The 27,858-nt window shown below is 51.1% G+C and overlaps 1 protein-coding gene across 3 annotated transcripts; it reads left to right on the top strand.

The window, feature by feature from the left end:
• The first annotated feature begins 8,324 nt into the window (after nucleotides 1–8,324).
• LOC135092816 (uncharacterized) lies at nucleotides 8,325–27,222 on the top strand. 3 transcript variants are annotated; one of them, XM_063991562.1, is made up of 5 exons: nucleotides 8,486–8,925; nucleotides 12,588–19,474; nucleotides 19,779–19,870; nucleotides 20,947–25,915; nucleotides 26,606–27,222. In XM_063991562.1, exons 2-4 carry the CDS (start codon nucleotides 12,606–12,608, stop codon nucleotides 25,887–25,889), a joined length of 11,904 nt encoding a protein of 3,967 aa, XP_063847632.1. In that variant the 5' UTR covers nucleotides 8,486–8,925; nucleotides 12,588–12,605; the 3' UTR covers nucleotides 25,890–25,915; nucleotides 26,606–27,222. The 3 variants fall into 3 exon arrangements, with proteins under 3 accessions (XP_063847631.1, XP_063847632.1, XP_063847630.1); XM_063991561.1 differs by lacking the exon at nucleotides 8,486–8,925 and adding an exon at nucleotides 8,325–8,456 and having other exon boundaries at nucleotides 20,947–27,222; XM_063991560.1 differs by having other exon boundaries at nucleotides 20,947–27,222.
• The last annotated feature ends 636 nt before the right edge of the window (nucleotides 27,223–27,858 follow it).

Below are 27,858 nucleotides of genomic sequence, written 5' to 3'. Positions count from 1 at the left end.
CAAGCAGACAGGAGAGATTCAGTAAGCGCTGTCCAGTTTTCAAAAGACGTTATTTACATTTCTTTCTCTTTATCTCTCGTCTCTTATCAAGCGTCCCAGCAAGTGAAGGAAAGAAAACAAGTCAGTAAGCAAGCAGAGAAACAGACAGATAGACAAACGAGAGACAGTCAGTAAGCGCTGTCCAGTTTTCAAAAGACATTACTTACATTTCTCTCTTCATTTCTCGTCTCTTATCAAGCGTCCCAGTAAGTGAAGGAAGGTCAGTAAGCAAGCAGACAAACAGACAGACAGACAAACGAGAGACAGTCAGTAAGCGCTGTCCAATTTTCAAAAGACATTACTTACATTTCTTTCTCTTCATTTCTCGTCTCTTATCAACCGTCCCAGTAAGTGAAGGAAGGTCAGTAAGCAAGCAGAGAAACAGACAGACAAACGAGAGATAGTCAGTAAGCGCTTTCCAGATTCACAAGAACACAGGAACACAAGGGTTGGTTACAAGAAGCCATCAGGTCAACACGTGGCAGTCCCTGTACAAAACATGCCTGCTTATTTCCACCTGTCATCCCATCCATACATTTATCTAATATCTTAAACCTCCGTATTGACTCAGCACTAACAACCGGATTACTGAGTCCGTTCCATTACTGAGTCCATTCCATTACTGAGTCCATTACTGAGTCCATTACTGAGTCCATTCCATCCATCCACCAGTAATATCTTAAACCCTCCGTATTGACTCAGCACTAACAACCGGATTACTGAGTCCGTTCCATCCATCCACCAGTATTTAACAACTGATTCATTCCTATTTCAGAGTAACTTTTTTTTGTTTTTAAGATTGAACCCATAATTTGTTGTTCTGTCCTTGTTTCACAGTTATTATATTCCTAAAGGCTTTAGTTCATGGTTATAGGTATTCGTATCTTCATCTTTATTTCTCATGCAAGCGTCCCAGTTAGTGAAGAAAAAGCAAGCAAGAAATTTAGGAAGCAGATATACAAGAGAGTCAGTAATTTAGTGTCCCCCCAAGGCGACAGCAGTTCTCCTCCTTATTTCTCATCGCAGCACCTCAGTCACTGAAGAAAATAGAAGGAAGTAAGCAAGAAACTGTAGGATAGCTGACTTCATATCCCACAGAAGCAAGCAGACAGGCAAGGAAGAAAGCAGACAAACAGGAGACAGTCAGCAAACACGCACTTAGCTTCCCAAAGACCTCAGCAATTATATTTCTCCTTAATTCTCACCGCAGCGCCTCAGTCACTAAAGAAAATAAAAAAAGAAAAAAAAATGCAGATAGCTTACTCCATATCCTACAGAGTCAAGCAAGCAGACAAACAGGAGACAGTCAGCAAACACGCACTTAGCTTCCCAAATGCCTCAGCAGTTATATTTCTCCTTAATTCTCACCGCAGCGCCTCAGTCACTAAAGAAAATAAAAAAAGAAAAAAAAATGCAGATAGCTTACTCCATATCCTACAGAGGCAAGCAAGCAGACAAACAGGAGACAGTCAGCAAACACGCATTTAGCTTCCCAAGGGCCGGTGAGCTCTAATTTAAACCCTTAGCGACAGGAGAGCCTTCAAAGCGAGTTCTGCCGTTGATAAAAAGAAACCAGAGGAGGAGGAGAAGGAGGAGAAGAAAGGTAATAAAAAAAAGGGGAAATTTTCTTGTATTAGTCATTTCCTCCCCATGACCTTAGTGCGCTCGCTGTGTTGGGTCAGGGCCGGCACTACTTTCTATCGCGGAGGACTGGGGTTCCCGCCCACTGCCACCTTGGTCCTCCCTCCCTCCCTCCTGCTCCTCCTCTTCCTCCTTTTCGTATTGCTTTGTAGATTCCATTCGTGCCCCCTTCTCTCCCACCTTCGTCCTCGTCTTTCTCCCCCACCTCTCCCTCTTCCCCCTCCCCCTATTCCTTCTCTTCGTCTCCTTCGTATTCTTCGCCCCATCTCTTCTTCGTTTGCCTCCTCCTCACTTCCTTTTCTTTCGCCCTCCTTCTCCTTCCCATCTTCCCCTTCCTCCTCCTCCTCCTCCTCTATATCATCTTTCTTCTATTATCCCCTTTCTCCTCCTCCTCCTCCTCCTCCTCCTCCTCCTCCTCCTCCTCCTCCTCCCAGTCCACAAGGAAGGAGACAGCAGGTACAGCAGAGAATTAGAATCAAGACGAAGAAATTAAAGCATGAATAATGAGCAGGTATTGTCTTTTGTTTGTTCGTTTGTTTGTTTGTTTGTTTGTTTGTTTGTTCTTTTATTTCTTTATCTGTTTATTGTTATTCTTTATTTCTTCTACTCTCTCTCTCTCTCTCTCTCTCTCTCTCTCTCTCTCTCCATAAACAGTCTCCTAGGGACCTACACGTGTGCTGCTGCTGCTGTGTTGTTCCTCCGTGTTCTACTAATGGCTATATTACTGTTTTTGCCTTCTCGTCTTGGCCCAATTAAAAAACACACAATCACTGACCACGCCAACACAAATATAGACCTTTAAATGTTATGAAACACCTCAGCGCTGCGCCTCCACTACTTAGCGAAGGCTCTACTTGAAGTGACACGGGTTTTTAAGGGTGCTTTTACTGTTTCAAAGGCTCTAGTTGAAGTGGCACGGGTTTTTAAGGGTGCTTTTACTGTTTCAAAGGCTCTAGTTGAAGTGACACCGGTTTTTAAGAGTGCTTTTACTGTTTCAAAGGCTCTAGTTGAAGTGACACGGGTTTTTAAGGGTGCTTTTGCTGTTTCAAAGGCTCTAGTTGAAGTGACACCGGTTTTTAAGAGTGCTTTTAACTGTTTCAAAGGCTCTAGTTGAAGTGACACGGGTTTTTAAGGGTGCTTTTTACTGTTTCAAAGGCTCTAGTTGAAGTGACACGGGTTTTTTATGGGTGCTTTTACTTTTCAGATGGCTCTAGTTCAAATGGTGTGTTTTTTAAGGGTGTTTTCACGGTTCCGAAGGTTCTAGTTGAAGTGTCACGGGTTTTCAAGGCTGTTTTTACGGTTCCAAAGCCTCTAGTTGAAGTGACACGGGTTTTCAAGGCTGTTTTTACGGTTCCAAAGCCTCTAGTTGAAGTGACACGGGTTTTCAAGGCTGTTTTTACGGTACTAGTGGCAAATGAATACGATTGCTACTTTACTAATAGGAGAATCACTATTAAGAATCTAGCTGATCATCTGCGCGGCCTTTGAAAATAGTCGTGCTGAAGTTACAAAGGTTTTTAAAGGTGTTTTTGTTTATGGTGCCAGTGAGAGATTGATCAGATTACAACCATAGCCTTTACAAGTATGCATTTCATATTTAGATTGTATTATTTCAAGCTATTGCTATATTATCTTCAAGTTTTGTTCAGTGAGGATGAGTGAACCCTTTCCTACCTTGTTCAGAGAGAGAGAGAGAGAGAGAGAGAGAGAGAGAGAGAGAGAGTTTTTTTCTATATTAAGAGTGAATTCTTTTTTTCCTATATTGAGTGAGTGAATGCAAATCAGTGGGCGTTTTCTTCAATTGAGTGAGAGTGAGATTTTACCAGTTTTCCAGGGCAATGTGAGTGTTTTCCAGTCCTGAGCCCTTGACCCTGTCCGCCATCTTGTTCAGGAGGGAGCAGGAGGAGGAGGAGGAAGAGGAGGAGGAGGAGGAGGAGGGGGGTAAATCTCATCTAGTACAGATATCAAAGAAGAAGTAAAAATAGAATAAAAGGAGGAGGAGGAGGAGGAGGAGGAGGAGGAGGAGGAGGAGGAGGAGGGGGAAGATGCGTGTAGGAGGAGGACGAGGACGAGGTGGAGGAGGAGGAGGAGGAGGAGGAGGAAGATGAAGAAGAAGAAAAAGAAGTAGAAAAGAGGAACAGCAACAACAACAACAACAACAACAACAACAACAACAACAACAACAACAACAACAAAAGGAAAACGAAAACAAAAGACAAAGAAAGAACAAGAATAAAAGCAGGAAGAGGAAGAGGAAGAAGAATAAATGAACGAGTGAAAGAAAGAAGGAAGGCAAGAGATGATAAGATAAGAGAAAGGAAGAACACACCAAGGAGAAGATGATAATAATTCGTACACACACACACACACACACACACACACACACACACACACACACAGAGAGAGACCTTTACCTGCACCCCTTACCCTCCCTCTCCCTCCTCTCCCTTGCCTCTTCCATCTCTCCCTTGTCTGTCCCTCACCTTGCAAACCCACTCCCTCCCTCCCTCCCTCCCCCAGTCAAGGTCGCTGCCTCACAATATTCTCACGTCCCCTTCTTGCCTTGTTTTCTTGTTTGTTTGTTTGTGTGGGTATAGAAAAGTGTTGAGTGTTGATTTTTTATTTCAGTCTTGTTAGTTTGTCAGTTTGGTTTTTCTGTTGTTATTGTTTTCGTTGTGAGTGATGGATGCTGCTCACTGTGCACCGCCAGGAACGAGAAACAGTTAAAAATGTCAAGTCTTGGTTTCTAGAGTAGTTCCCCATTGAGTGAAGTAAAAGATGTCGTTACTACCAATACTTGTAAGCACCACTGTCAGGTCTTGGCTTGTAGTGATGCCCCAGTGAGAAATAACACGTCTTCCACTCTCTCTAAGCATCACTGTCAGGTCTTGGCTTGTAAAGTGATGCCCCAGTGAGAGGTAACATTCCTGCTACTACTTGTCAACATTGCTGGCAGGTTCTGAGTGATTCCCCATTGAGAGAGGTGAAAGACAGCACTTGTAAGCATCGCTGTTAGATTTTTACATGTTCTACCGCTACTTAAGAACACAAGAACATAAATAAGGGAAGCTGCAAGAAGCGACCAGGCTTACATGTGGCAGTCCCTGTATGAAATATACCTACCTATTTCCACCTATCATGTCCTATCCATAAACCCGTCTAATCTTCTCTTAAAGCTCCCTAATGTCTTACTACTAACAACATGATTACTGAGTCCGTTCCATTCATCTACCACTCTATTTGAGATCCAATTTCTTCCTATCTCCTTAAACCTAATTTTTTTAAGCTTGAACCCGTTATTTCTTGTTCTGTCCTGTTTGCTGATCCTAAGAATTTTTGCTTCCATCCCCCTTGTTATAACCCTATACCACTTATAAACATCGCTATCAGGTTTAGAAAGACAACATTTCCTGCTAAAGTACTGTACCCACTGCTGTCAACGTAACTGGTAGGATCTCGCTCCTGTTTAATTTCCATACTCAGTCCTTCCTTCGTAGCGGCTCTCTCTGGTTATCACTGCTTTGGGATGTGTTCATGTGTTATCCTGCCACCAACTCTGATAACGCCCTGCTTAAGATGACCCCGCTGACCTGATGACAGAGATTTTTCAAGACACTGGTCCTTCTATTTGTGGTGCTGTTTTTTTATCTTTCTGCAGACTGGCACCTCGCTGTCCTTATTTTTCATTCTTTTTGTTGTCCCTGGCCAGCGCCCCTCTTACATAAAAAATTAACTGGAAGGACCTTGGTGGTGATTGTGGTGGTGTTCTGGCAACTTTACAAGTGCCTTTCCTTTTATTGTCGTGGTCAGCTTCATCTTTTTCCTTCTTCGTTTCTTTCTTCCCTCTCGAATTCGTCTTTATTTCTTCCTTTTTTTTCTTTCCTTTCAGATTCGTCTATTTCTTCCTTCCTTTTTTTTCTTTTCAAATTCGTCTTTCTTTTATTTTATTTTTCTTTCTTTCATTGAATTTCTCTCTTTTTCGTGTTCAATTTTCTTTTTTCCTCTCTCTCTCTCTCTCTCTCTCTCTCTCTCTCTCTCTCTCTCTCTCTCTCCCCTTTCTCTTCCGTTTTCATGTTTCTTTTCTTTTTTTTTTTCCTTAATCGCATTGCTGTAGTTTTCCGTGTTGAAATTCTTCTCTTCCTTCGTAATGAATTTCAGGTTTTCAAGTGTGCGTTCTCCTATATTGTGTAGGACTGAGTGAGCGATTTCCTTTACTGAGTGAGCGATTTCCTTTACTGAGTGATCGAGAATAGCGAAAAATGTAAAAAAATATATATATTATATAATATGTAATAAAAGTTTGATCTACTGGAGTCTGCCATTATTAACCTACGTTTTCTATGTTATACGAGAAAAGTTTTACCTGTGGAGTCTTCAAACAAGAACTAATGCATATATGTACTCTATATTCACGCTTACATGACAGAACGAGGTGAGAATGGGCTCAGAAATCATAATAGTAGTGTCTTGAGGTGGTTATATAAATGATGGCCGTTTTTTTTTTTTTACGAGCATATTAAGGACACGGGGAGAAATTGAAAAGATGAAGAGATAAATGATGATGATGATGATGATGATGATGATGATGATGATAGCAGTAGCAGTAACAGTAGCAGCAGCAGTAGTAGTAGTAGTAGTAGTGTCAGGGTTAAGTGTCAGGGTTGTATAAATTAACTATCTTATTATACACACACACGCACGTTGAAATTTTCATACACAAGGAGGTAATAATGTATGAAATATGTATAACGTACGACTGTTGTTGCGCAGTGTACGATGTCTTGGCGCAAGGGATGCAATAACGCCCCTAAGGCATTCTTCATCATGTGTTATTCATCTCATTCATTTTCATACAGGAAACAAGATTATTCACCGTATCATACACAGATTACACACACACACACACACACACACACATACACATACACATTATATTGTACAGTACACACATGTTAACACACACGTACACCATTTCTTTCTCTCTCTCTCTCTCTCTCTCTCTCTCTCTCTCTCTCTCTCTCTCTCTCTCTCTCTCTCTCAGGTAATTTATTAACAGGTAACATATGACAGATAACACTAATTTAAGCAGAGAGAGAGAGAGAGAGAGAGAGAGAGAGAGAGAGAGAGAGAGAGAGAGAGAGAGAGAGAGATAACAGAAAGGGAAAAAATACAGATATGATATTTCCGATTTTTTGGTTGTTCTTTTTTATTGTTATTGTTCCTCTTTATCGGTCTCCTCCTCCTCCTCCTCCTCCTCCTCCTCTTCCTCCTCCTACTTTGTATATTATAACAGGTAAATGCATGCATGTTTCCTCTCTTTCCTACTCCTACTCCTCCTCTCGTCTTTCCTCCCCGTCCTCTTTCCCTCCATCTCCCCACCCAAGCCTAACCTTTCCAGCCGCTCTCTAACTGGAGAGAGAGAGAGAGAGAGAGAGAGAGAGAGAGAGAGAGAGAGAGAGAGAGAGAGAGAGAGAGAGAGAGAGTAATGAATTAACCTAGCATCTAATCTCCCATGCCACTCGTGCCTCCCATGGTAGAGTCACCAGGGAACATGAAAAACATTAAATTTCACGTGTAGTTTGATGAAAAGCTCCATTGATTTCTCCTCTAGGTGAAGACGCGAGCTATGTCACGTATCAAGCTTCATGCATCCCTCCCCGCCCTGCTTGCCACTCTAGCCCGTCCCAGCGTATACAACCCGCGTCTACTCCCACCTATCACCTCCCTTATTCATTCTCCTGCCCCCATTGCATGTACGGGAACTCTCTCAAGAAGTGTATGTGGGTTTATGACACCAGCATCGGTCGTGCCATGTCCTCCTCCCCTTATGAATCTCCTACGCCTATTTCTCCTTTTATTCCCATTAGCGGGTTCCATCAGGGTGTTATCTATGTGGAAGTGCAATGGGAAGAGGTGCCAATGGGTGTCCCTGTGGCTGTGTGTATATCGGGTGTATGGGAAGCCGCAGGTGGGAGGGTGAAAAAGGAAAAACATCTTTCTTCAGGCATGTTTTTTTGTGGTGTCCTATGCCATGTTTCCCCCCGTTGGGATAGATTTATTATTTTTCCCGAGCTCTGGGATATTATTACGTGAGTTTGCCTCGCGCGGCTTGTGACTTAGGATATCTAGTGAGTTTGTTACCAATATGATAGTCCTGCAAAGCGTAGAAAACATATGTAGACTGTTATACAACTTGTTACAGCTGCCAGGGCCCCGAGGAAGTTGTCAAAGGATGCGTTATTTCGTCAGTGCGGGCAGCGTTCACCTGAGTTTGGCGTATATTGGAGCAAACTCAAGGAAATCTTATAATTATTCTTTCTTGAACGTCATCAAATTTCCTCTGCTTTCACCGCCACAAGCATTCAGGCGAGCGAATCACAACTCCCGGATGCCTCAAGTTCACCGAGTCCTGTATTCTCATTGGCCGCCGGAAGCCAGCTAGACCATTCTCCCTATTATCCCCATCAACTTCCCATCCCTCACCACTCCGGGATTAATAAACAACACCATATAACTCTCTGCAACAAACGTCACCATTTCCCACTATCTGTTTTCACTGCAATGGCTGGTGGGGGGAGCCAATCAGAACGCAGCGTTGGATAGGGTAAGGGAAAAGTTGGACGGTGATTGGTCACCTGCAGCCCCGCCCCGAGTAGCCGCCCCGCAATTCGTACCTCCCGAACTCCTCTCCTTTGTTGGCGTCGGGGAGTAAACATTGCCATTTTCCGCCCCAACGCCCTCCACCCTTGACATGGCACTGCAGGGGCGGGCGGGAGGTGAGTGTGGCGCGGCGCTCTAGCTCACAAAACCCTAAAAAAACAATAAACTAGACCAAAAACCCGAAAAAAGTGAAATCTTGGGGACTCGCGAATTTGGTGGAGGTGAAAAGTTCGCGCTTCGGGGAGATTGGCGGGGTGGAAAGTTTGGCGTATTGATGCTGGTGGCTGTGTGGACCCATATGAAGTGTATTTCACCCCCGTGTGAGCATCATTGCGGGGGGCCAGCCGGTGTGTGATGGGCGGGGAGGCGCGGGCGGGAGAGAGAGAGAGAGGGAACAGTGAATGAATCTTGCCATTACTTAAGAGGACAGGAGATGGTGAGGCAGGAGTGAGACCCAGCCGTGTACAGCAGCCCCTGTAGGCGGTGGGAGGCCCCAGACACCCTCCCTGGCCGCCACGCGCGTCCTCCACCCTACCACCTCTCGTCCACCACCCCAGCTCACCCCAGCACAGCACAGGACATGAGGTTAATATTCCCCCAGTGTTCCTCCTCCCCCAGCGCACTCCAGGAGACAGAATTGTGGGATATTTTTGAGTTATTATCGATTTTTATGTGTCTGCGATGCCCCTCCGTGCCCCTGTGTGTTCCCAAGTGCCCCTGGCTTCCCATGGGTCCGTGTGCCCCCCTGTGCGTGTTGTGTGTGGAGTTGTGACCGTGTGGGGGGGTTTGTTTGGGTCTGTGTGTGTACGTGTGTTTGTACCCAAGTGTGTGCGTGTGTATGCGCGCGGTTATGGGTACGTGTTTGCCTCATTTTGGGTGTTTGGCGGGTGGGGTTGGTGGTATAGTAGTCCTAGTATAAGATTAAAGACGAATAGGTGAAATATTTATACGCAGGTTCATGTAATATAAAGTTATGATCATTTGTCTTCGCCTGTATGTTATAAAAAAAAATATGTTTCTTTTTTTTTCTCATTTATCATTTGTATTCCATTCACCATAATGTAAAGCAGATTAGAATGATGTTTGGCATTGTGTTGCTTCACACTTGTTGTTATTATCATTAGGTTCATCTTGTTACTAAGGTGTAGGCTATTTTCCTTTTATCTTGGTGCTTGTCAATATTTTGTATAAAGACCAGGAGATTTATTTCCATATCTTGTTCTTCATATCCTGCCTAGACACACTTTCTCATCATTATTTTTCTCATTTTCTTGGTTCTTCCTCAGTTTTTTCCTCAACTACCATTTTCATCTTTCAATAATTTTTAGTCTTCATCTGTCATTATAATATTAAAAAGGTTAAGAATTATGTGTTGCCATCCTTATTTTTCTCATTTTCTTTGCTTATCCTTTATTTTTCTCAGTTTCCACCTTTGCCAATCCATCTATCTTAGTCGTCATCTGTCTATCATTATAATACTAAAAAGATGAAAATAATTAAAGTTCATCATTATTTTCTTGGCGTTTCTTTTATTTTCACCAATTTCTACCTTTATCAATCCATCTATCTGTAAATCCTCTAAGGGATTTTAATTTTCTTTATTTTTGCTTTTCCTGTATTTTCCTCAATCACTTTCCACTTTTATCAATCCATCTATCTGTTAGTCTTCATCTGTCTATCTGTCTAATATCCTAAGCAGATAAACTTGACAGAAAAATGTCTATTAATTCCTTTCCTTTCGTGCTTAATTCTTCTCACTCTCTGTACACCCCATTCTCTCTCCCTCCTTCACTGTGTCCTTCACTTGTCTTTCTCTCACCACATTCCTGTCAGTGCATATTTTATTTCCATCATTATCTTCATATCCTTCCCTCTCCACACTCAAGCACTACCTCATGTTTATTCCTGGTCTTCTCTTGCCTCATTCTCTGTCTTTTCACATGTACCACAGCATTTTGTTTTAATCTCTTTAGTACATTCATCTTAATCTTCTCTTTCCCTCCCACTCTTTCATATTCCAGCATCCTGCCCTCTCCTTATCTTTCTCCTCTCAATTTCTCTCACACACTGTTTCTCTCAATCTCTCTGCATTTTGTTTTTGTTGTTACATTCTATGCTTTCGTCTCAAATCTTCTCTTTCTCTCCCTTTCTCACCTATTCCAGTATTCCCTGCTTATTCTCATCTCTGTTTCTCTCACACAGTCATTCTCTCAGTCTCTCATATATCCTAGTATTCTATTTCTACTGTTATATTCCATCCTTTCATCTCTAATCCTCTCCTTCTCTCCCTTTTCTTCATTAGCCCAGCATTCTGTCATCTGTTATTCTCCTCTGTTTCTCTCACACACACATATTCTCTCAATCTCCATCTGTACACCAGCATTTTATTTTTATTCTTTCATTCCATCATTTCATCTCAAGTCCTCTCATTCTTGCCATTTCTCACACCACCATTGCATCTGTTATTCTCCTCTCAGTCTCGCACACACTTCACTGTCGCCACGTTTCACGCAAGAGTCACCCTTTGCACTGCTGACACACCAGCCTAACCTAACCAAACCTGACACACTCCTATGTACTCCCTTGGCCCTCTCGGTTCCTGCCATTCATTTCTTGTGGATTAACTAACTCAGTAGGCCACACTAGACCCTCTCAGTCATGGTCTACTTAAACGAGACTCCCTCAGTCGCTCCACATTTTGATTAGATGCTCCCAGCCGCTCTGCCATTCTACCAGGTTCTCTAAGTAATGGCAGTTTCTCACTAGTTGATCTCAGTCATGCAACATCTCGTTCTTTCTTGATGTGCCAGTCCGCTTCTCTTTTTCATCACATTTACAATTTGTTTTTCTTTTTTATATATGTGTGTTTAAAATGTTTGGATCCTTGGTGTTGTTTTACATTTCCTACATTCTTTTATATTTATTTATTTATTTTGTTATTTTTTATTTATTTATTTATTTTTTATTTATCTATTTATTTTTTAATCTTACATGTTTCATATTTCCCCTTCCTTTTGTCATGAATTGCAAAAATCCTTCCTTCCTTCCTTCCTTCCTTCCATGAACTCCTCTCAAACATCTTATCTTTTACATCTTTATCTCACTATCAGTTTGTAAATCACATCCCCCCTTTTTTTTTTTTAACAATCAATTTTTTTTTTCATCAGTATAGACACACATAGTAACTTTTTCACTGCCACTCCTCTCATTTGTTATCTTATCTTTGTTTACATTCACTATCTCACCATCAGACCATTTGTAAATCAGTCACTGCATTTCACAGTCAACCATCTTATCAGCAAGTCTTCAGGAACTGTTTTACGTGAATTTGCTGTCATTTACATTATTTATTATTGTTATTTTCTTATTCTGTTTTTTCCTCGTTTCCTCTTGTTTCCGTGTTTTTCTTTCCTTCCTTTCTTAATTCCAGTTCATTCTCTCATGTAGCTTTATAACGCATCACCAGTTCTTCATCTACTTCCTGTTTGTTATTCTATTCCTTAATTTCCCTTATTCACCTGTTTACTAATTGTCATTGTATTCATTCATTCTTATCCTAAATGTCACTCTTATTCTTCTTTTTTTCTCTCCTTTCATTTCATCCATTTACAATTCCTCAGTTTTTTCATTCATTTTCTTTATTTTCCTCTCTCTCTCTCTCTCTCTCTCTCTCTCTCTCTCTCTCTCTCTCTCTCTCTCTCTCTCTCTCTCTCTCTCTCTCTCTCTCTCTCTCTCTCTCTCTCTCTCTCTCTCTCTCTCTCTCTCTCTCTCTCTCTTAGGCTTGGCAGTGTGTGTGTGTGTGTGTGTGTGTGTGTGTGTGTGTGTGTGTGTGTGTGTGGTGCCCTTTGAACATGTGGAAGCTGATATTGATTTATTGATTATTTTCCTTCTCTTTCCATCTCATGACTACTGCCCACCACCACCACCACTGCCTTACCCTATGCATGGTGATCTGTCCTTTGTTCTCTCTCTCTCTCTCTCTCTCTCTCTCTCTCTCTCTCTCTCTCTCTCTCTCTCTCTCTCTCTCTCTCTCTCTCTCTCTCTCTCTCTCTCTCTCTCTCTCTCACTGATGTTTAAAATGTTGCTGGTGTAGTTAATTGCTGGATTTTGTTGAAAATGTTTATGATCATTTGTTTTGTTTATATATTGTGTGTGTGTGTGTGTGTGTGTGTGTGTGTGTGTGTGTGTGTGTGTGTGTGTGTGTGTGTGTGTGTGTGTTTTGGCACTGACTTAGTGTTGTGTTGCAGGCATGCTTTGAGGCCAAGATGAAGCCAGGCGGGCTGTGTCCCCCGGGCGATGGGCGTGCACTGCCCCCCGGGGATGGGGTGGGGCTGCCTCACAAGCTGTCTGATGCCTGTGCCCAGTTCCCCAAAGGCCCGGCCACCCCCAGGGAGGGTCGGGCCTGCCTCACCCCCGATCTGTACGAGGAGGGCAGGCAGGGCAGCCGGCCGGCCCACAGCCCCCTCAATGGCCATCTGGGCCAGGAGGCGCTGCTCAACGGGGCCTTCCACCGGGACTGTCAGGTGCTGTCCCCGCCCCAGAGTGAGGACGGCGATGAGGATGGGGCACACCCCTCCCCTGTGGGACCCCGGCCCGGCGGCATGAGGCCACAGGGTGCCCCCGACTCTCCCACTGCAGTGCCCCCAACCCTGCCCAGCATCTGTGGCAAGCGCTACGAGCAGCTCACTGTCATCACCGCCGAGCCCCGGGGCCGGGGCGGCACTCCCCTCGCTGACCCCACCACCCCCTCCCCTGGAAGTAGTGCCCTGTGTAGCCCCAGCCCGGGGCAACAGGGATCTGGCTTGGGGCGGGGTGTGGGTCTCACCTCCCCCCGGGGGTGCAAGGGGCAGCGGGGGCGCAGGAAGTGTTCCCTGGAAGAGGTGATGAGCAAGCTGCACAGCCGCCATGGCACACACACCCTGGCCGGCCAGAACGCCCTGCAGAACTTCCCCCTCACCGACCGCCTGCTGGGGGTGCACCAGGCAGCCCCCAGGCTGGGTGAGGGGGGTTGTGACAGGACAGTGACACTTCCCTCCCAGCACCCATCCCCCACCACCCCCACCACCAGTGTGTGTGATACCGACAGTGTTGCCCCCCTGCCGGGCATTCCCCCTGTGGGGCAGGCAGTGCAGGGGCCAGGGCTCAGGACTTCCCGGCCGGACACGTCCCCCGGCGCCCCAAGTGTGAGGACCCCCAGTGTTGTGAGTGACAGTGTGGCAGCCGTGGTGGGGCTGGCTGCCGCTGCCGCTGCTGCCACTGATGTGGACACCACGCCCCAAGGTGTGCCAGGTGCCCCACCCTCACCACCCAGGCAGGACCCCACTCAGGACACAGAACAGCCAACAGACACAGACAGAAATGCCCCCACTGGCCCAGACAGAGGAGTGGCTTGTGCCCCGGCAGTGCTCAACCCACCAGTGTCCCCAAAAGGGCTCAGCAGCTGCCCCGCTCCCCCCACAGAGACCCCAATGGATGGCAGGGCCACCGCTGTGCCTGATGGGGTTGACGTGGGTGGGGGGGAGGGGGAGAGAGGCATGGGGAGCCCTGTGGAGGAGGTGGACAGTGGCCGCAGCAGCAGTGTGGAGGTGTTGGAGGGGGAGGCAGAGGGGGAGAGGGGCTGCGGCTCCCAGGCCAGTGAGAGTGACATTGAGGTGCTGTTTGACAGCACTGGTGGTGCTGCTGCCAGCACTGCCACTATTACCACCACCACCACCACCACCACCACCACTACTGCCACATCTGTAGAGAAGGCTGTCAAAAGCACAGTGGTGGCAACAGCACCACCAGCAGCAGCAGCAGCAGCAGGCAGCATTGGCAAGGTGCTGGACACTGGCAGGGTGGGAGAGGGGCAGGGGGCAGCACTGCTGACCCTGCCTGGCATGGTTGGGGGCGCGCCCTTCCTGGAGCCCATCTCGGACGACGAGAACTCCCTGCTCACGTCAGACCTGTCCTCCGTGTCTGGGGCGCTCAGCAACTCCAACACCCCCATGTTCTCCGACACGCCCTCTGATGCCTCCCGCGGGGCACTCATGGTCAAGATATCCGATGCTGTGGCAGCAATACTCTCTGACGTGTCCGACGACAGCCTGCCCGATTCTCCACTGGCCAGCAGCTCCAACTCCACCGACGGCTTCCCCTCTGCACGCCAGCAGGCGGAACGGCTCAGCAGGAAGATATCCAGCATCTGTGACAAACTGGAGCAGGACTGTGGCAGGGAGGGCGGCACGGCTCCCACCCCGGCCCCCAGGCCAGCCCTGGGGGGTGGGGAGGGAGAGGTGGGGGTAAGCAGTGATGGCAAGGACGGCAGGACTAGCCCCCCTCGTGCCCCATGCCCCCTGCAGCCCCCCGCGGCAGAGACAGTGTTTCCCCTGATACAAAAACAAGCAGGTTTAAGTTTAATTCCTTGTGTTGCTTTGTCATCGTCTTCGTCCTCGTCACCGTCTTCATCCCCATCGCCCCCTCCACTGCCATCACCACCACCACCATCACAACCACCACCACCACAGCCCTCATCACCACCACCACCACCACCGCAGTCATCATCGCCGCCGCCGCCGTCACCACCTCCACAGTCTTGTCAAAGTGTTTCAGTGTGTGAAATTCCAGTCAAGCAAAAGGAACAGCAGCTACAGGAGACCACCATCCCCCAGCCAGGCAGAGACAGCCCCCAGCCTGACTCTTCCACCACCACACAACAGCCATCACCACCACCACCACCACCACCACCACCACCCCCACTTCCCAGCGTGGATGGGGAGGATGGGGGGAAGGAGCAGCAGGCAGCCGTGACACAGAGTGGTGGTGACTTGGGGCCTGGCACGGAGGCAGAGGCTGAGAGTGTGGTGCCCAGTGACCCCAGTGACTCGGTCCCACAGCCACCCAGCAGTGCCCCGGCTGTGCCCTGCACCCTGTCTCCAGATAGCCCCACGGAGGGCCCCGGGCCGCCCCCACATGTACCTCACACTGACCTAGGCACAAATTACTGTAGTAGATCAATGGATGCTGATAACAATCCATGCCAAAACCACATCTCAGGATCTCAAACCATTTCTAGTCAAACCAGATTTTGCAATATACACCCGGGTGACGTGACGCAGCCCCCGGCAGGCGCCAGTCCCCCAGGGCCCCAGGCAGAGGCTCCCCAAGAGTGTCCCATCCCCCAGGGACACCATTCCCCCACACCAGGCCCAGCAGGGTCCACCACACCGGCACCCTGCTCACCACAGACGCCTGCCACCCCAGAGGAGGAGGCGAGGGCATCTCACAGCCACGCAGGCACAGAGGCTGCTCTCTGTGATGCAGGGAACAGCGAGGCACCCACATTGCTGCCCAGCTTGGCATGTGCTGGTGTGACACAGCAAGAGAGTGCCACGCATTACCAGCCTCAGGCCTCTACTGTGCCTCCCACCACTGCCACCACCACCACCACTACACCACAAGACACAGAACAGTCTTCCAGTGAGGGCACACTCCTGCCCTCCTCTGAGTGCACCACAATCACTATACCTCCTCCAGACACTCCCCTCACCAGTGATGCCCCTCAGCAGGAGACACCAGGGACAGAGTCACCGCCACAGCACACAGCGCCTGCTGAGTGTCCTGTGAGCAGTCCCAGTGGTGTGGAGCCCCTAGGTGGTGATGAGAAGTGTGCCCCCCCAGACAGCAGTGATGGGCCAGGGCAGTGTGAGGTGGGCAGCTCCAGTGGCAGTGAAGGTTGTGTACTGGCAGCAGAGCCTACCACCACCACCACCACTGCCGCCACCACCAAGTCTGTGGTGGAAGAGGGTGAGGAGGGGTGTGGTGGGGATGGCTGCAGAAGTGAGGGGGTGGTGAGGAGTGGAGGAGACACCCAAGTGCCTGGCAGTGTGGCAGTGAGTGCCATGCAGCACCCAGCCACCTCCCCCCACACACCAGTGCCCTTAACTTGCCCTGCCGAGGAGGAGACGGGTCCAGCTGGGGGCTCACAGGACCTCGACACCCCCGCTACCTCAGTCCCGCCTGCCCCCACCCCGCCAGGCTGCCCCGATGCACCACAAGCCCTATGCTCTCTAGGAGAAGCGACCAACGACTTGCTGGTGAGTGGCTCGCCTGGCGTCATACTGGAGGAGTGTGAGGTGAGGGAGGATGCCCCTTGCACCTCCCCCTGCCCTGTGACAGACCCCTCACCCGCCCCAGGGGAAGAGGTGACAGGGGACACGGGTGCCTCTCCACACGACTCTCCGAGTGAACCTGCATCCCCTAAGGCTGAAGCTACAGATGGGAGCCCACACTCCCCCTCCCCCCACGTGGCTGCAGAGGACGCCACACACACACCCCAGCCCGAGCTGCTGGCCTGCCTGGGTCTGGAGCGGCGCCACCCCAGACAGTCCCCCAGACCCTCAGAGGAGGTTAGTGTGGCCCTCACCCAGGGCCCTGATACCTCTGATATGCCCAGGGGACAACAGGAAGCTGCCACCCATCAGGAGGTCCCCCTACAGCCAGCACAACCACCAGACAACATTCCCACTGCCACCACTGCCACCAACACACTCCCTCCCCCACCAGACCTTCCTGCCACACCTGAGGATGCCCACACTTGTGTTCTAGAGGAAGACACACACCACACACCACAGAACACCGCTACCACTACCACACCACAGCCACCGCCCCAGCAGGAAGAGAGTGTGGTGGCAGCAGCAGCAGCAGAGTGTGATGTGTCAGTGAGAAGTAGCCCAACTAGTGTGCTGCTGTGTGCCTCTCTGCCACACACCACCGCACCACACACCCCCGGGGAGGCCACCACACCCACGCCAGGTCCCAGCCTGCCCGAGGAACACCCCAGAGACAGTATTGAGAGCACATTCCACGAAGCCAAAGCAAGGCCCACCACTGACCTCCCCGCTGACCTGCCCTCCGTCAAGTCCCCCACTGTGGGCGTGACCCCAGACGAAGTCACCATTCCCCAGGGTGAACCCCACACGGGGCTGGCCTCAGAACACCCAGTGCCCCCCAGCTATGTGGCCCAAGGGGTGGGAACACTGACAGGCAAGGGCAAGGGGGAGGTGCAGGGTGTGGGTGCCGAGGAGGTGACCCCGAGTGACCCGTGCCATGAGGAGAGCCAGACGGCATGTGACACTGTGACCCAGGACACCCAGGACACCACGGCAGCCACTGAGGAGGGTGTCCACTCAGCCGTGGAGGACACCACCACCAAGCCAGACACCAGTGTGCCGCACCAGCCACATACCACCGACACCACCATGGCCTGCTGCGCCACAGACTCAGACCTGCAGCAGAGGCAGGCCATACAAGGACAGCCAGAGGGGGCGCTTCAGCTCAGCCTGGACCTGGTGAAGAAAGAGGTGCTCCACGGAGAGGAGGACACTTCCCCCTCCTTGACAGACAAGGCAGAGGTGGAGGTGCAGGACATCCAGGATGTGCAGGGTAGGCCCTCAGGTCCTGCAGGAAGGGTGGCCAGCACAGAAGCACACGGGACTCCCGGCAAGGGAGAGAGCACAGAGGTGTCTGGTGCTCTGTGCCCGCTGTGTGGGGAGGCCCTAGCAGTGCCCCTGGAGCGGCACCTGACAATCCACCACATCTGCTGCACATTTGTGCCGGCCAAGACCACCCTGGCCTACCGCCACCACATGCTGCAGCGGGTGACGGATGCCCCCGACCTGCCACCGGGGGAGGACCTCTACGCTGACAGCCTGTTTGTGTGCCGCTCCTGCTGCTTCGTGTCATACGACATCAACGCAGTGCGCTTCCACCTCAACATCCACGAGGAGGTGTACCAGGCACGGCCTGGCCGGGAGGACTGTGCCTGCGACCGCCGCTCCTACTCCTACCCCTCACACAAGTGGAGGTCCCTCATGCACCACAGCTCCCACCACTGCCACCTGTGCGGCCACTACTTTGCCTGCCAGGAGGGCCATGCCAGCCACACCCTGGCCCTGCACTTCCCGGCCCAGCGGTGCCCAGTGTGTGGGTGCGAGGTGCCACTCGGCGAGGCTGTGCAGCACCTAGCAGGCCACCAGGGAGAGCCGGCTGCCCCAGACACCCAGCAAGACGAGTCGTCGTCTGTCTGCCCTCCCGATGCAGCCCCGTCCCCGACAGACCGGTTCGGTGTCTCCTGGAACATCTATGACAACTGCATCAACTTTCTGGATGGCAAGGACTTCCGGCTGGGCACAGCACCCAAGGTAGTGGACCCCAGCCTGGACCGCAGCTACCTGGCCCTGCCACTGTCCAATGTGGAGGAGGAGGCGGTGGTGCCGCCCCACGCCATCCTGGACCCCGGCCATGATATCCACCGCTACCTCAAGAACAAGCGTGTGGTGCGCATCCCTGGCGGTGGTGAGGATGCCCTGCGCAGCTTCAGTCTGGCTGTGCAGCTGGACCTGCACAAGAAGATGAACCGCAAGGGCCGCAAGGGCCCTGCAGAGCGGCCCCGCGCTGCCCGCCGTGAGGATCTCTTCACCGTGCTGGGCATTCAGGTGCCCCGGGCCAGGCCACCTGCCCCCAAGCAGCCTGCACACCCCACGCCGCCCCGTACCCCCGGCAGGAAGCCACGCAGGAAGCCGAGTCTGGAGATTCCCCTGGGGGAGCCCTCCAGCGACGGACCACAGCTAACCCGCACCCGGTCTGGCATGATGCAGGCACCCCGTGGGGAGGGGGTGGCACCAGGGGGCAGAGAGGAACCCACCACACCAGTGAATGAGGGGGCAGGACCATCAGCGGCAGAGGTGCACGGGGAGTGGTCCCGGGAACACACCTACGTGTGCTGCTCCTGCGGTGCTTCCTGCCTCAACCTGGCAGACATGATGGACCACAAGTGGGAGATGCACCCCGCTGTGTGGTGTGCACACACCATGCTGGAGGGCCAGGGCCTCGTGCCCCACGGCTTCAGGAACCAGTTTCAGCCACCCACTGCCCGGCCCTGCGTGCTGCCCCTGCCCACCGCCGCTGCCACCACACCCAAGGTGGAGGCCCAACCGCCCTCTGGCACACCCCACCCTGAGGCCACTGCCACCCACACCTGCACCAGCTGCCACTCCATCTTCCAGGACATTGCTGCCTTCCACACACACCTGGTGGAGTGTGGTGGACTCAGCCTTGTCTCTGTTTCCAAGAAGAAGACCAAGAAGGGATTCAGGTGAGCCCCACACACACACACACACACACACACACACACACACACACACACACACACACACACACACACACACACACACACACACACACACACACACACACACACACACACACACACACACACACACACACACACACACACACACACCATTCCACTCTCTCAACCTCAACTAGACAATTATCACTGATGATGCATTCCGCACTACTTCGACCCACACACCTCTCCATTCATTCCACAATGCAGCCACACTCCCCACCAGCCCTCACTCTCCACCCCTTCCCACGTAACACTCTCTCATCTGCAGGTTCAAGCGCAGGAAGGGCCAGGGGATGCCCTCCAATCGTTACGGCAACACCTCGCAGCCCACCACACCGCTGAAGGCCCGGACAGGTGACAGTAAGTGACTCTGTGCCCCTCGATGCCTTGATATGCTGCAGGGACAATGATCAGTGGGATAAGTTAACATGTATTCTGGAATGCTTTGCTCCTTCTTTCACCACAACTATTTTCAGAGGCTCAATAGTGTTTCTCCTGTTAATAATGTAGAAATCTTATTAACCTGCCACTAGAACCATAAAAGCACCCTTCAACACCCATGTAACTTCACTGTCATTATTTTCCAAGGCCAGATTCTCAAGTTTCTTCAGTTAACATTTCCCTGCACCACACACACACACACACACACACACACATGCATTAAAGTGTCTGCACGCAAAGCTACACCGACGGACAAGTGCATCAAAAAGCTTACCTATTTAACTTCCTTAAATGTAAAGTTTCTGGTGCAAATATGTCAATTTTTGGTGAGTCAAAGATGAGCCTAAGTTTCATAGAAGTAATGAATTGGCAATGCTGATGCTTCCCAGAACAAGCCAACTGTTAGATAATTTGTCAATTTCAGGCCGTGACTCGGGCTGTCTGCACATAATCCAAGATGAATGCAAGTTTTTCTTTCTTTATTTATTTTCTTTATTTTTTTTAGATCTAATTGACATACTGCAATGACAGTAATACCATTGCAAAGCTCATAACAAGATGGTTTAGGTGATGTGTTGTTTGCTGTATGCTTATTGGAAGCTTCAGAGCTACAAGGTCATGGATGTTTTTTTTCTGGGGGGGGAGCAGGGAAAGGGTGAAATTACTTTTTAATTATTTTTATGTGATTATGATAAAGATAATTTCCTTATGAATCTAGTGGTATATAGTTTGTGTCTACTTATGAGTCTCAGAGGAAAGAAAACTGTTTTTGAATCAGTGTTGCAAAACATGCAGAGGCCACAAATGCTTGCCAGCACAGGACATTTTCAAAAGAAAATTTAGGAAACTTACTTGTGAGAGGGTTAATAATGTAGAAATCTTGTTAATATCTCTGTACCCTTTGCCCTCTCCTGATGAGAGAACAAAGCATTTAAAGAAGACATCCATCATTACATCACTTTTTGATCCCTTCCTGACTTCTTGTGTGCCTGCAGGGTCGTCTGGCCTGAACACACCACTCAGCGACCGCCCCTCGGCCCTCTCACTCCCAACCTGTGGAGTCAAACGGCGCCTGGAGTTGGCTGTTGGTTCCATCGACAATGTGGAGCTGAAAAACCGACTCAAGGCCATCATCACCAACACTCGGGGCCCACTTGGTGGTACCTCCTCGCACCCTGGCCGCCGCCCCAAGATGAAGCTGCGCAAGAAGGCCCTGGACACCCGCCGCCTCCGCAAGACACGACACAGCGACCGGGTGAAGGAACAGCGTGCTGAGAAGACCGAGAAGGAGGAGAAGGTAGAGGTCTCGGCTGAGGATGGTAAAGGGAAGGCAGGCAAGAAAGGTACTGCTACAACTGCCACTACTACTGTTGCACCTGTCCCAGAGGCTCCCAAGCAGGTGAAGGGCAAGGAAGCCAAAAAGAAAGGGAAGAAGGGGAAGAAGAAGAGTGTGAAGAGTGAGGAGGACCTGGAGGGGGTGAGTAGCCCCTCTGGCACTGCTCCCTTGGACGTGGAGGACAAGAAGAAAGTGAAGACTGAAGTGGTGACAGACGTCGATGCATCACTGGTCACTGAGAAGCTACAGAGAGTGAACGGTTACCTGAGCAAGACCAAGAAGATTAAGAAGAAGAAGAAGATTGGTGGCAAGGTCATGGTGGCTGAGAAGAAAGAAGAGAAGGTTCCATTGGTGGCCTCCTCCATCACCCCAGCTCCTCCCACTGCTGCAGAGAAGAAAGGGAAGGGCAAGAAAGCAGCAGGGAAGAGGAAGGTGATGCAGAGTGAAGGTGTGACAGAGGTAGACACAGAGAAGCCAGTGAAAGGTGCCAAGAAAACCACCAAGATCATGAAGAGTGAGAAGAGACAATTGGAGGAGAGTGAGGCCCCAGCACCCTCTACCAGCCCCCTGCCGCCCCCTCAGGAAGCCAGCATCAGGCCCAGGAAGGTGAGGAGGACAAGTAGCGTAGAGACCAATACCAGCTCCGTCAAGGAGGAGGAGGAGGAGGAGGAGGAGACAGAGACCACAGCCGGGGACGAGGATGAAGAGGAGGGAGGCGAGTGGAACAGCGACAGCAAGGACTGCACTAGTCGAATTCGGGACGCCCTGAGACCAAAACGACAAGCCTACTTCTCCTCCTCCAGCGAAGACACAGAGAACTCGGACGACTCAGAACCAGAGGTGATACGGAACTTCCGCAGCGGGCGGGGCTGTAGCGGCAGGATGGGGCTGAGGACCAAGCGCTCCCAGGGCAGCTCCAGGTATGCCTTTCGCACCTGCTTCTCTGCCACCACCAGGAGGAAGGACCCCAGGGGTGCAGCAGGGCAGGACGAGGGGAAGACTGTGGATGGTGTGGAGGAGGAAGGGGAGAAGGAAGAGGAAGTGGAGGAGTTGCCTCTCACGCCTAGACGGAAAAGGAAGATTGCGAATTACGAGAACCAGGATGACTACACCTATGTGCCCCACGAGAGCTCCTCAGACGTGGACTACATGGAGGCATCTGATGACGAGGCCACTTCTGCTGCTGCCCCCAAGAGGGAGTCGCCACGGCTAGGGCGCTCCAAGAGGCGAAGCACCCGGCTGTCCAGCAAGACCAGCAGCAGTGGCAGCAGAACTCACCAGCAGGAGGAGGAGGAGGAAGGCATGGAGGCGGGCAGCAGCAAGGCGAGTCTTCCCGAGGGGACCGCCAAGCCATCACCCCAGAATGAGTCCACTTGGGAGGAGCTGGCAGGAGAGGCAGCTGGCAATAGCAGGGTGGATGAGAGTGTGGCAGAGTCCCCCAGTGCCTCCACCTCCAGTGTGTGCAGCACCATCAGGAGTCGCAGGAGAAGCCTGGAGGTACCCAGAGAAGCCGGCCCCAAGGTACAGAAAGCACCAAGAACAGCCAGTGCCCCCAGTAGTGACCTTGAGGGAGAGGTCCGGTGTGCCAGCAAGGCATCGAAGAGGAAGGGTGTGGCCCTGCTGGAGCGCCTGGCCCTGAGCAGCAGCTTCCAGGCACAGGTGGATGAGGTGGCCGGCAAGACCCAACGTAGGAAGAAGGCCGCACCCGCCACACAGTCTGACTTCAAGGACACGGATGAGGAATGTGTGCAGGAAGCCATCCCTGGAGACAGTGAGCCCTCCACCAGGCCCCTGCGTAGGAACAGGTATATCCTCTCAGAGAACAGCGCCAGCGACAGCCAGGCCAGGGACAGGGACCTGCCCCTCAAACCCCTGCGGAGGAACCGCTACCTCCTGTCAGAGAACAGTGCCAGCGACAGCCAGGCCCTGGAGTCTGATTCCAGCATGGACAAGCCACACCCACTGCCCCTGGCCCGCCGTAGGAACGTCATCGTGTCCAGCGACGAGGCCGAGGCTCAGCTGTCCATCCCTGCCAAGACTGCAGCTGCCCCAGAGACTCCCACTGAGGATGCCCCAGATGACCCACCCCAATCTCCCGCCAAGAAGATGCGGCCAGCAAAGAAGACCCAGACCAAAACTGATCCTGGTCCCATCCAGCAGACCTCTCATGCCCCTGAGGAGGAGGATGACGAGGACGACAATGTGCCACTGTCCACCCTGGCACACCTCAACAGGAAGCAGGATGTCACGGCCACTTCCCCGGCACCAAGGAAGACCGTGGCAGTGGCAGTGGCAGCACGGCAAAAGGCGTCCAGCAAAAGCAAGAAGCGGCTGAAAGTGCGGCAGCTGAACCGCCTCATCAAGGAGTCTGCCGCACAGGACTCTGAGTCGTCCAGCTTCGAGGGCTTCAGCTCCACACCCTCCCAGCGGTGGGGCAAGGCCAAGGCACCCACCAAGAAGTACAAGAAGAAGCAGAGCCTCCTGAAGGCCAAGCCCCTCCACTTCAGCAGCACAGCCAGTGAGTCTGAGGCCTCCGACGAACCCCGGGCCACCAGGAAGACCAAGAAGCTGGGGGCATCACCACTTATCACAGCACCAGGACTGACAGAGGGGGAGGTTGGGGCCGCCCCACCCCAGTGGCATGGCAAGGCTCCAACCAGCCACAAGAAGAAGGCAAAGAGTAGCAAGAAGTACAAGAAGAAAGGAGGTAAGGGCCTGGGAGGAGCTGGCAAGGACAGCCTGAAGGGAAACACCATTGCTCCCCACAGCATGCCAGTGCTGGAGTGCATGGTGGACATGAAGGCGGGCCAGGAGGAGGGACAGCACACCCCTCCCTTTGCTGATGCCTCCACTGAGCCAGCTGCAGTCAAGGATCACCAACCACCTGCTGACCCACCCAAGGACACCCCTGTGGTGACCCCCACTCAGCAGCCCCCTGACCTGCTGCCAGCCACCACCAACAGCCTGGAGGAACAGGCCGCCCCCTTGGCCTCCCTTCTCCCTCAGGATATGCCGGCACCTCCTGTGGAGTCACCAAGCAAGGCTCCTCAGTCCAGGAAGAAGAGGATTAAGTCCACTCAGGAGGCAGTAGCCAAGGACAAGGCCAGTGGTGGTGGGGAGCCACTGCCACCATCATCACCCCCACCACCACCACCACCACCGGTGTCCCCAGCAGAGCATCACACCAAGATGGCAGAGTCCATACCATCACCCAAAAAGGCTGGGAAGAGGAAACGTTCAGTGTCTGTGTGTGGGGCGGCAGGACAGGAGGCCCCGGAGGCAGGAAGGGACGGCACTGCCCCTGCCACCACCACCTCAACCACCACTACCACCGCCAGTCCTGTGGCCACCACTCCCAAGACCACTGCAGCCTCTAAGAAGAATGGTGAGAGTGCCAAGAAGAAGAAGAGCTCGAGTGGCAGCAAGGCAACCAAGATAGAGGTGAACGAGCTGACCTGCACAGACTGTGGCCTCAAGTTTGGGTCACTAGCGTCACTGGAGGACCACCGCCAGGACTGCCTCACCATTGCCTTCGAGATGAGCATGATGGAAGCTGAGGACCACCTGTTTGAGTGCCCTCACTGCCACCTCACCTTTGCCAAGAAGGGCACACAGCGAAAGCACACCACCTCCTGCCGCCTCGTCAAGTACAAGCGCTACGAGAGCAAGGCGTTCAAGAAGGCCTCCCGTGGCGCCTCTACCACCCCTGCCCTGCTGCTACCCGTGGGGGACGCTGCAGTGGTCGCCCCGCCTCCCCTGCCCTCCCCGGGGAAGGGGTCCAAGAGCAGCAAGGAAAACATCTCTGGGGAGGTGCTGCCTGGGGCCCCTGACCCCATGCAGAAGGAGGTGAAGGAGGTGCTGCGGGTGCCGGTGTATGGCCGCAACACCGATAAGATGGGCACAGTGCTGGTGGGTGGCAACACCCTGCAGGAGAATATCAAGAACCTGGAGCCCCTGCAGCGGGTGGCGCCCTTATCCATGACTGACGCCACCCCCAAGGCGCGGCGGGAGCCCCAGCAGCTGAATGGGCGCCTCCTGAATGGGGAGCACCTGGACCCCTTCCCCACCAGCCCAGTGGAGGAGTCCCCGCGCTGTGGCGTGTGCGGGTATGAGACAAGCGATCCCGACGTGTTGGCCAAGCACCGCCTCATCCTTCAGTTCTCGCGGTACTGCCAGCAGCAGACAGTGAAGGAGGTGTGCGCCCTTGCTGCCAACTACAACCTGGGCCTGGATGCGGTGCGCGGCATGGTGTCTGCCGCCACCACACACCAGGGCTTTATCACCCTCGCCTTCGACCCCAAGCAGCCGCCAGTGTCCACGCTGAGCTCCCTGGTGGGCGCAGCAGCCAGCACCACTGCCAAGCTGAAGGAGGTGCTGGCGTCGCCGCACTGTGCACGGGTGCTGTCCAGTCTGGAGTCCCTGGCCAAGCACTACCAGACCTCCGACGCCGTGGACATCACCGGCACCAAGCAGGACACCCTCAAGACGGTCGCCATCCTCGAGGAGGTGCTGAAGGACATCTCTGAGGCAGACAACGCCCTCCTGAGGAACCGTATGCTCAAGTCCATGAGAGAGACATTCGAGGCGGGCACTCTCAACTGATAGGAGTGCACAGTGCGGGAGTGGAGGTACGATAGTCAATGTTAAAGGTTGTGATCCAAACTTTGTAGTGACTCAACTCTGTTCATGCAATAACGGGAAGGACAGCTGGTGGGGTGCAGCGGCGGCGGCTGCCACGGGCCACAAAGTATTGGGCATTGTGTTCTTTAAATTATAATTACATTTAAGGCTCATTTTGACAACGGACCAAAATGGGACAGACTAGTGACTCGGGAGAAAGGAATGAGATTAGCGCCGCAAGGCTGTGTGTGTGTGTGTGTGTGTGTGTGTGTGTGTGTGTGTGTGTTGGTGCAGGGAAGAAGACAGGCAAAGGATGACATAGAGATGCTGACTACTCCAGCCCTTCACTACAGATCAACACAGGCTGTATGATATATGTTTATTGTTACCGTTGGTCTGTGGTGAAGGCGTGAGGGTGGCGGAGTGGTGACACGAGAAGGGAGGGAGGGCAGAAGGGCAGGGCGTGGCTAATGAGTGGTATCGAAGACTCATTTCCTGTGTTCACAATCCCACATGCACTATAGTTTTCTATGTATTTAAAAATCTTTACTGATAAGGAGTAATTTTAAAGGCAAAAAAAAAAAAAAGTTTCAGTAGGAATTAGTCAACACAAAATGCAAGAATGTTATTACTTTTATTTTCATTTGTGTTTGTTACTTATTAGTTATTTATTTTGTTCCATCTTTCGTTCCTCCCAGCACGCCCCAAGGAATTCTCAGCCTTGTTTTGTCTTCGGGTTGGGCGGGAGGGCGGAGGCGGGCAGCGGGGGAGGCGCGCGCGGCGGCTACACCACAAGCTCCCCTCATATCAGTTTGTACGAAAAACAACAAAAAATGCCCACAAAAAAAAAGAAGTACAGTGTAGACTTAGCAACAGTTTGTTAATACTGTAGGGATTATTTTAGGTAGTGTATCTAAATGTTTCTTGATCTCAAAACGACTAAAAAAAAAAAAGAACTGGTTCAGGAGGCAGAGCGGAGGGCGAGCGGGGCCGCGGCGTGGGCTAGTGAGGGAGGGAGGAGGCGGGGCAGCAGCAGCGCTCAGTTGGACACACACAATCAACCTTCACGTTTTTCCTGCTTTATATAGACAACAGCAACACACTTTTACAGATCAGCGTATATTTTTGTTTGTTTTCTTGGTCTTTCCTGTATTTAGGCGTAACTCAACAACAACAACAACCCCCAAGGCTGGTGTTGCTTTCCCGTCACTTAGTTCATAAGACACGTGCTGAGTGTAAGTTTGTCTTTTCATATTATTTATAAAAATACATTTTTGTACTAAACATAAATATAAGAATAAATGGAGATGCATGATGGCTTTGTATGGGACACCTGAGATGGGGGGCCAGAGAGGTGTGCTTGAGTGGCTGTTGGGTGTTTGTAAGGTGTTGAGGAAGGGAGAGCGGGATAGGAAGCAACAAAGATGTGTGATACAGGACCAGCTCTCTCTCTCTCTCTCTCTCTCTCTCTCTCTCTCTCTCTCTCTCTCTCTCTCTCTCTCTCTCTCTCTCTCTCTCTCTATATATATATATATATATATATATATATATATATATATATATATATATATATATATATATATATATATATATATATATATATATTCCCCCTTCCCGGGAAGAGCCTCATCCTGGGCCCTCAGGTGTCACCTAAGACGATGACGACGATATGAACGAGTTTGAGAGCGTCTTGGTTACCGAAGACATACCTATTAAGAAGCCCTCAGCCTCGGAACCCCTCCCATCACCCCAGTCCTCACACTCATTGCTTTATGCCCATAGGATAACTAAGAAATCATTTTATTTTATTTTATTTCAGTAGTATGTATTTTACGATTAAGAAATAAAGTAAAAGTGAAAATTATGAATGTTTAAAAATAATAGATGATTATATAGGGTTGCCATACGTCCGGATTTGCCCGGACATATCCGGAAATCAGATAACGAAATC

The sequence above is a fragment of the Scylla paramamosain genome, chromosome 41 (assembly GCF_035594125.1).
Source record: "Scylla paramamosain isolate STU-SP2022 chromosome 41, ASM3559412v1, whole genome shotgun sequence".
In the NCBI taxonomy this organism is placed as follows: domain Eukaryota; kingdom Metazoa; phylum Arthropoda; class Malacostraca; order Decapoda; family Portunidae; genus Scylla; species Scylla paramamosain.
This window is presented reverse-complemented; position numbering and strand designations above follow the sequence as displayed.

What these genes read in the sequence shown, in the direction of transcription:
- LOC135092816 (XM_063991561.1), top strand. Translation starts at nt 12,606, where the DNA reads ATGAAGCCAGGCGGGCTGTGTCCCCCGGGCGATGGGCGTGCACTGCCC. An exon ending in AAGACCAAGAAGGGATTCAG is followed by an intron (nt 19,475 to 19,778) that starts GTGAGCCCCACA and finishes TCTCATCTGCAG; the next exon opens with GTTCAAGCGCAGGAAGGGCC. An exon ending in GAAGGCCCGGACAGGTGACA is followed by an intron (nt 19,871 to 20,946) that starts GTAAGTGACTCT and finishes GTGTGCCTGCAG; the next exon opens with GGTCGTCTGGCCTGAACACA.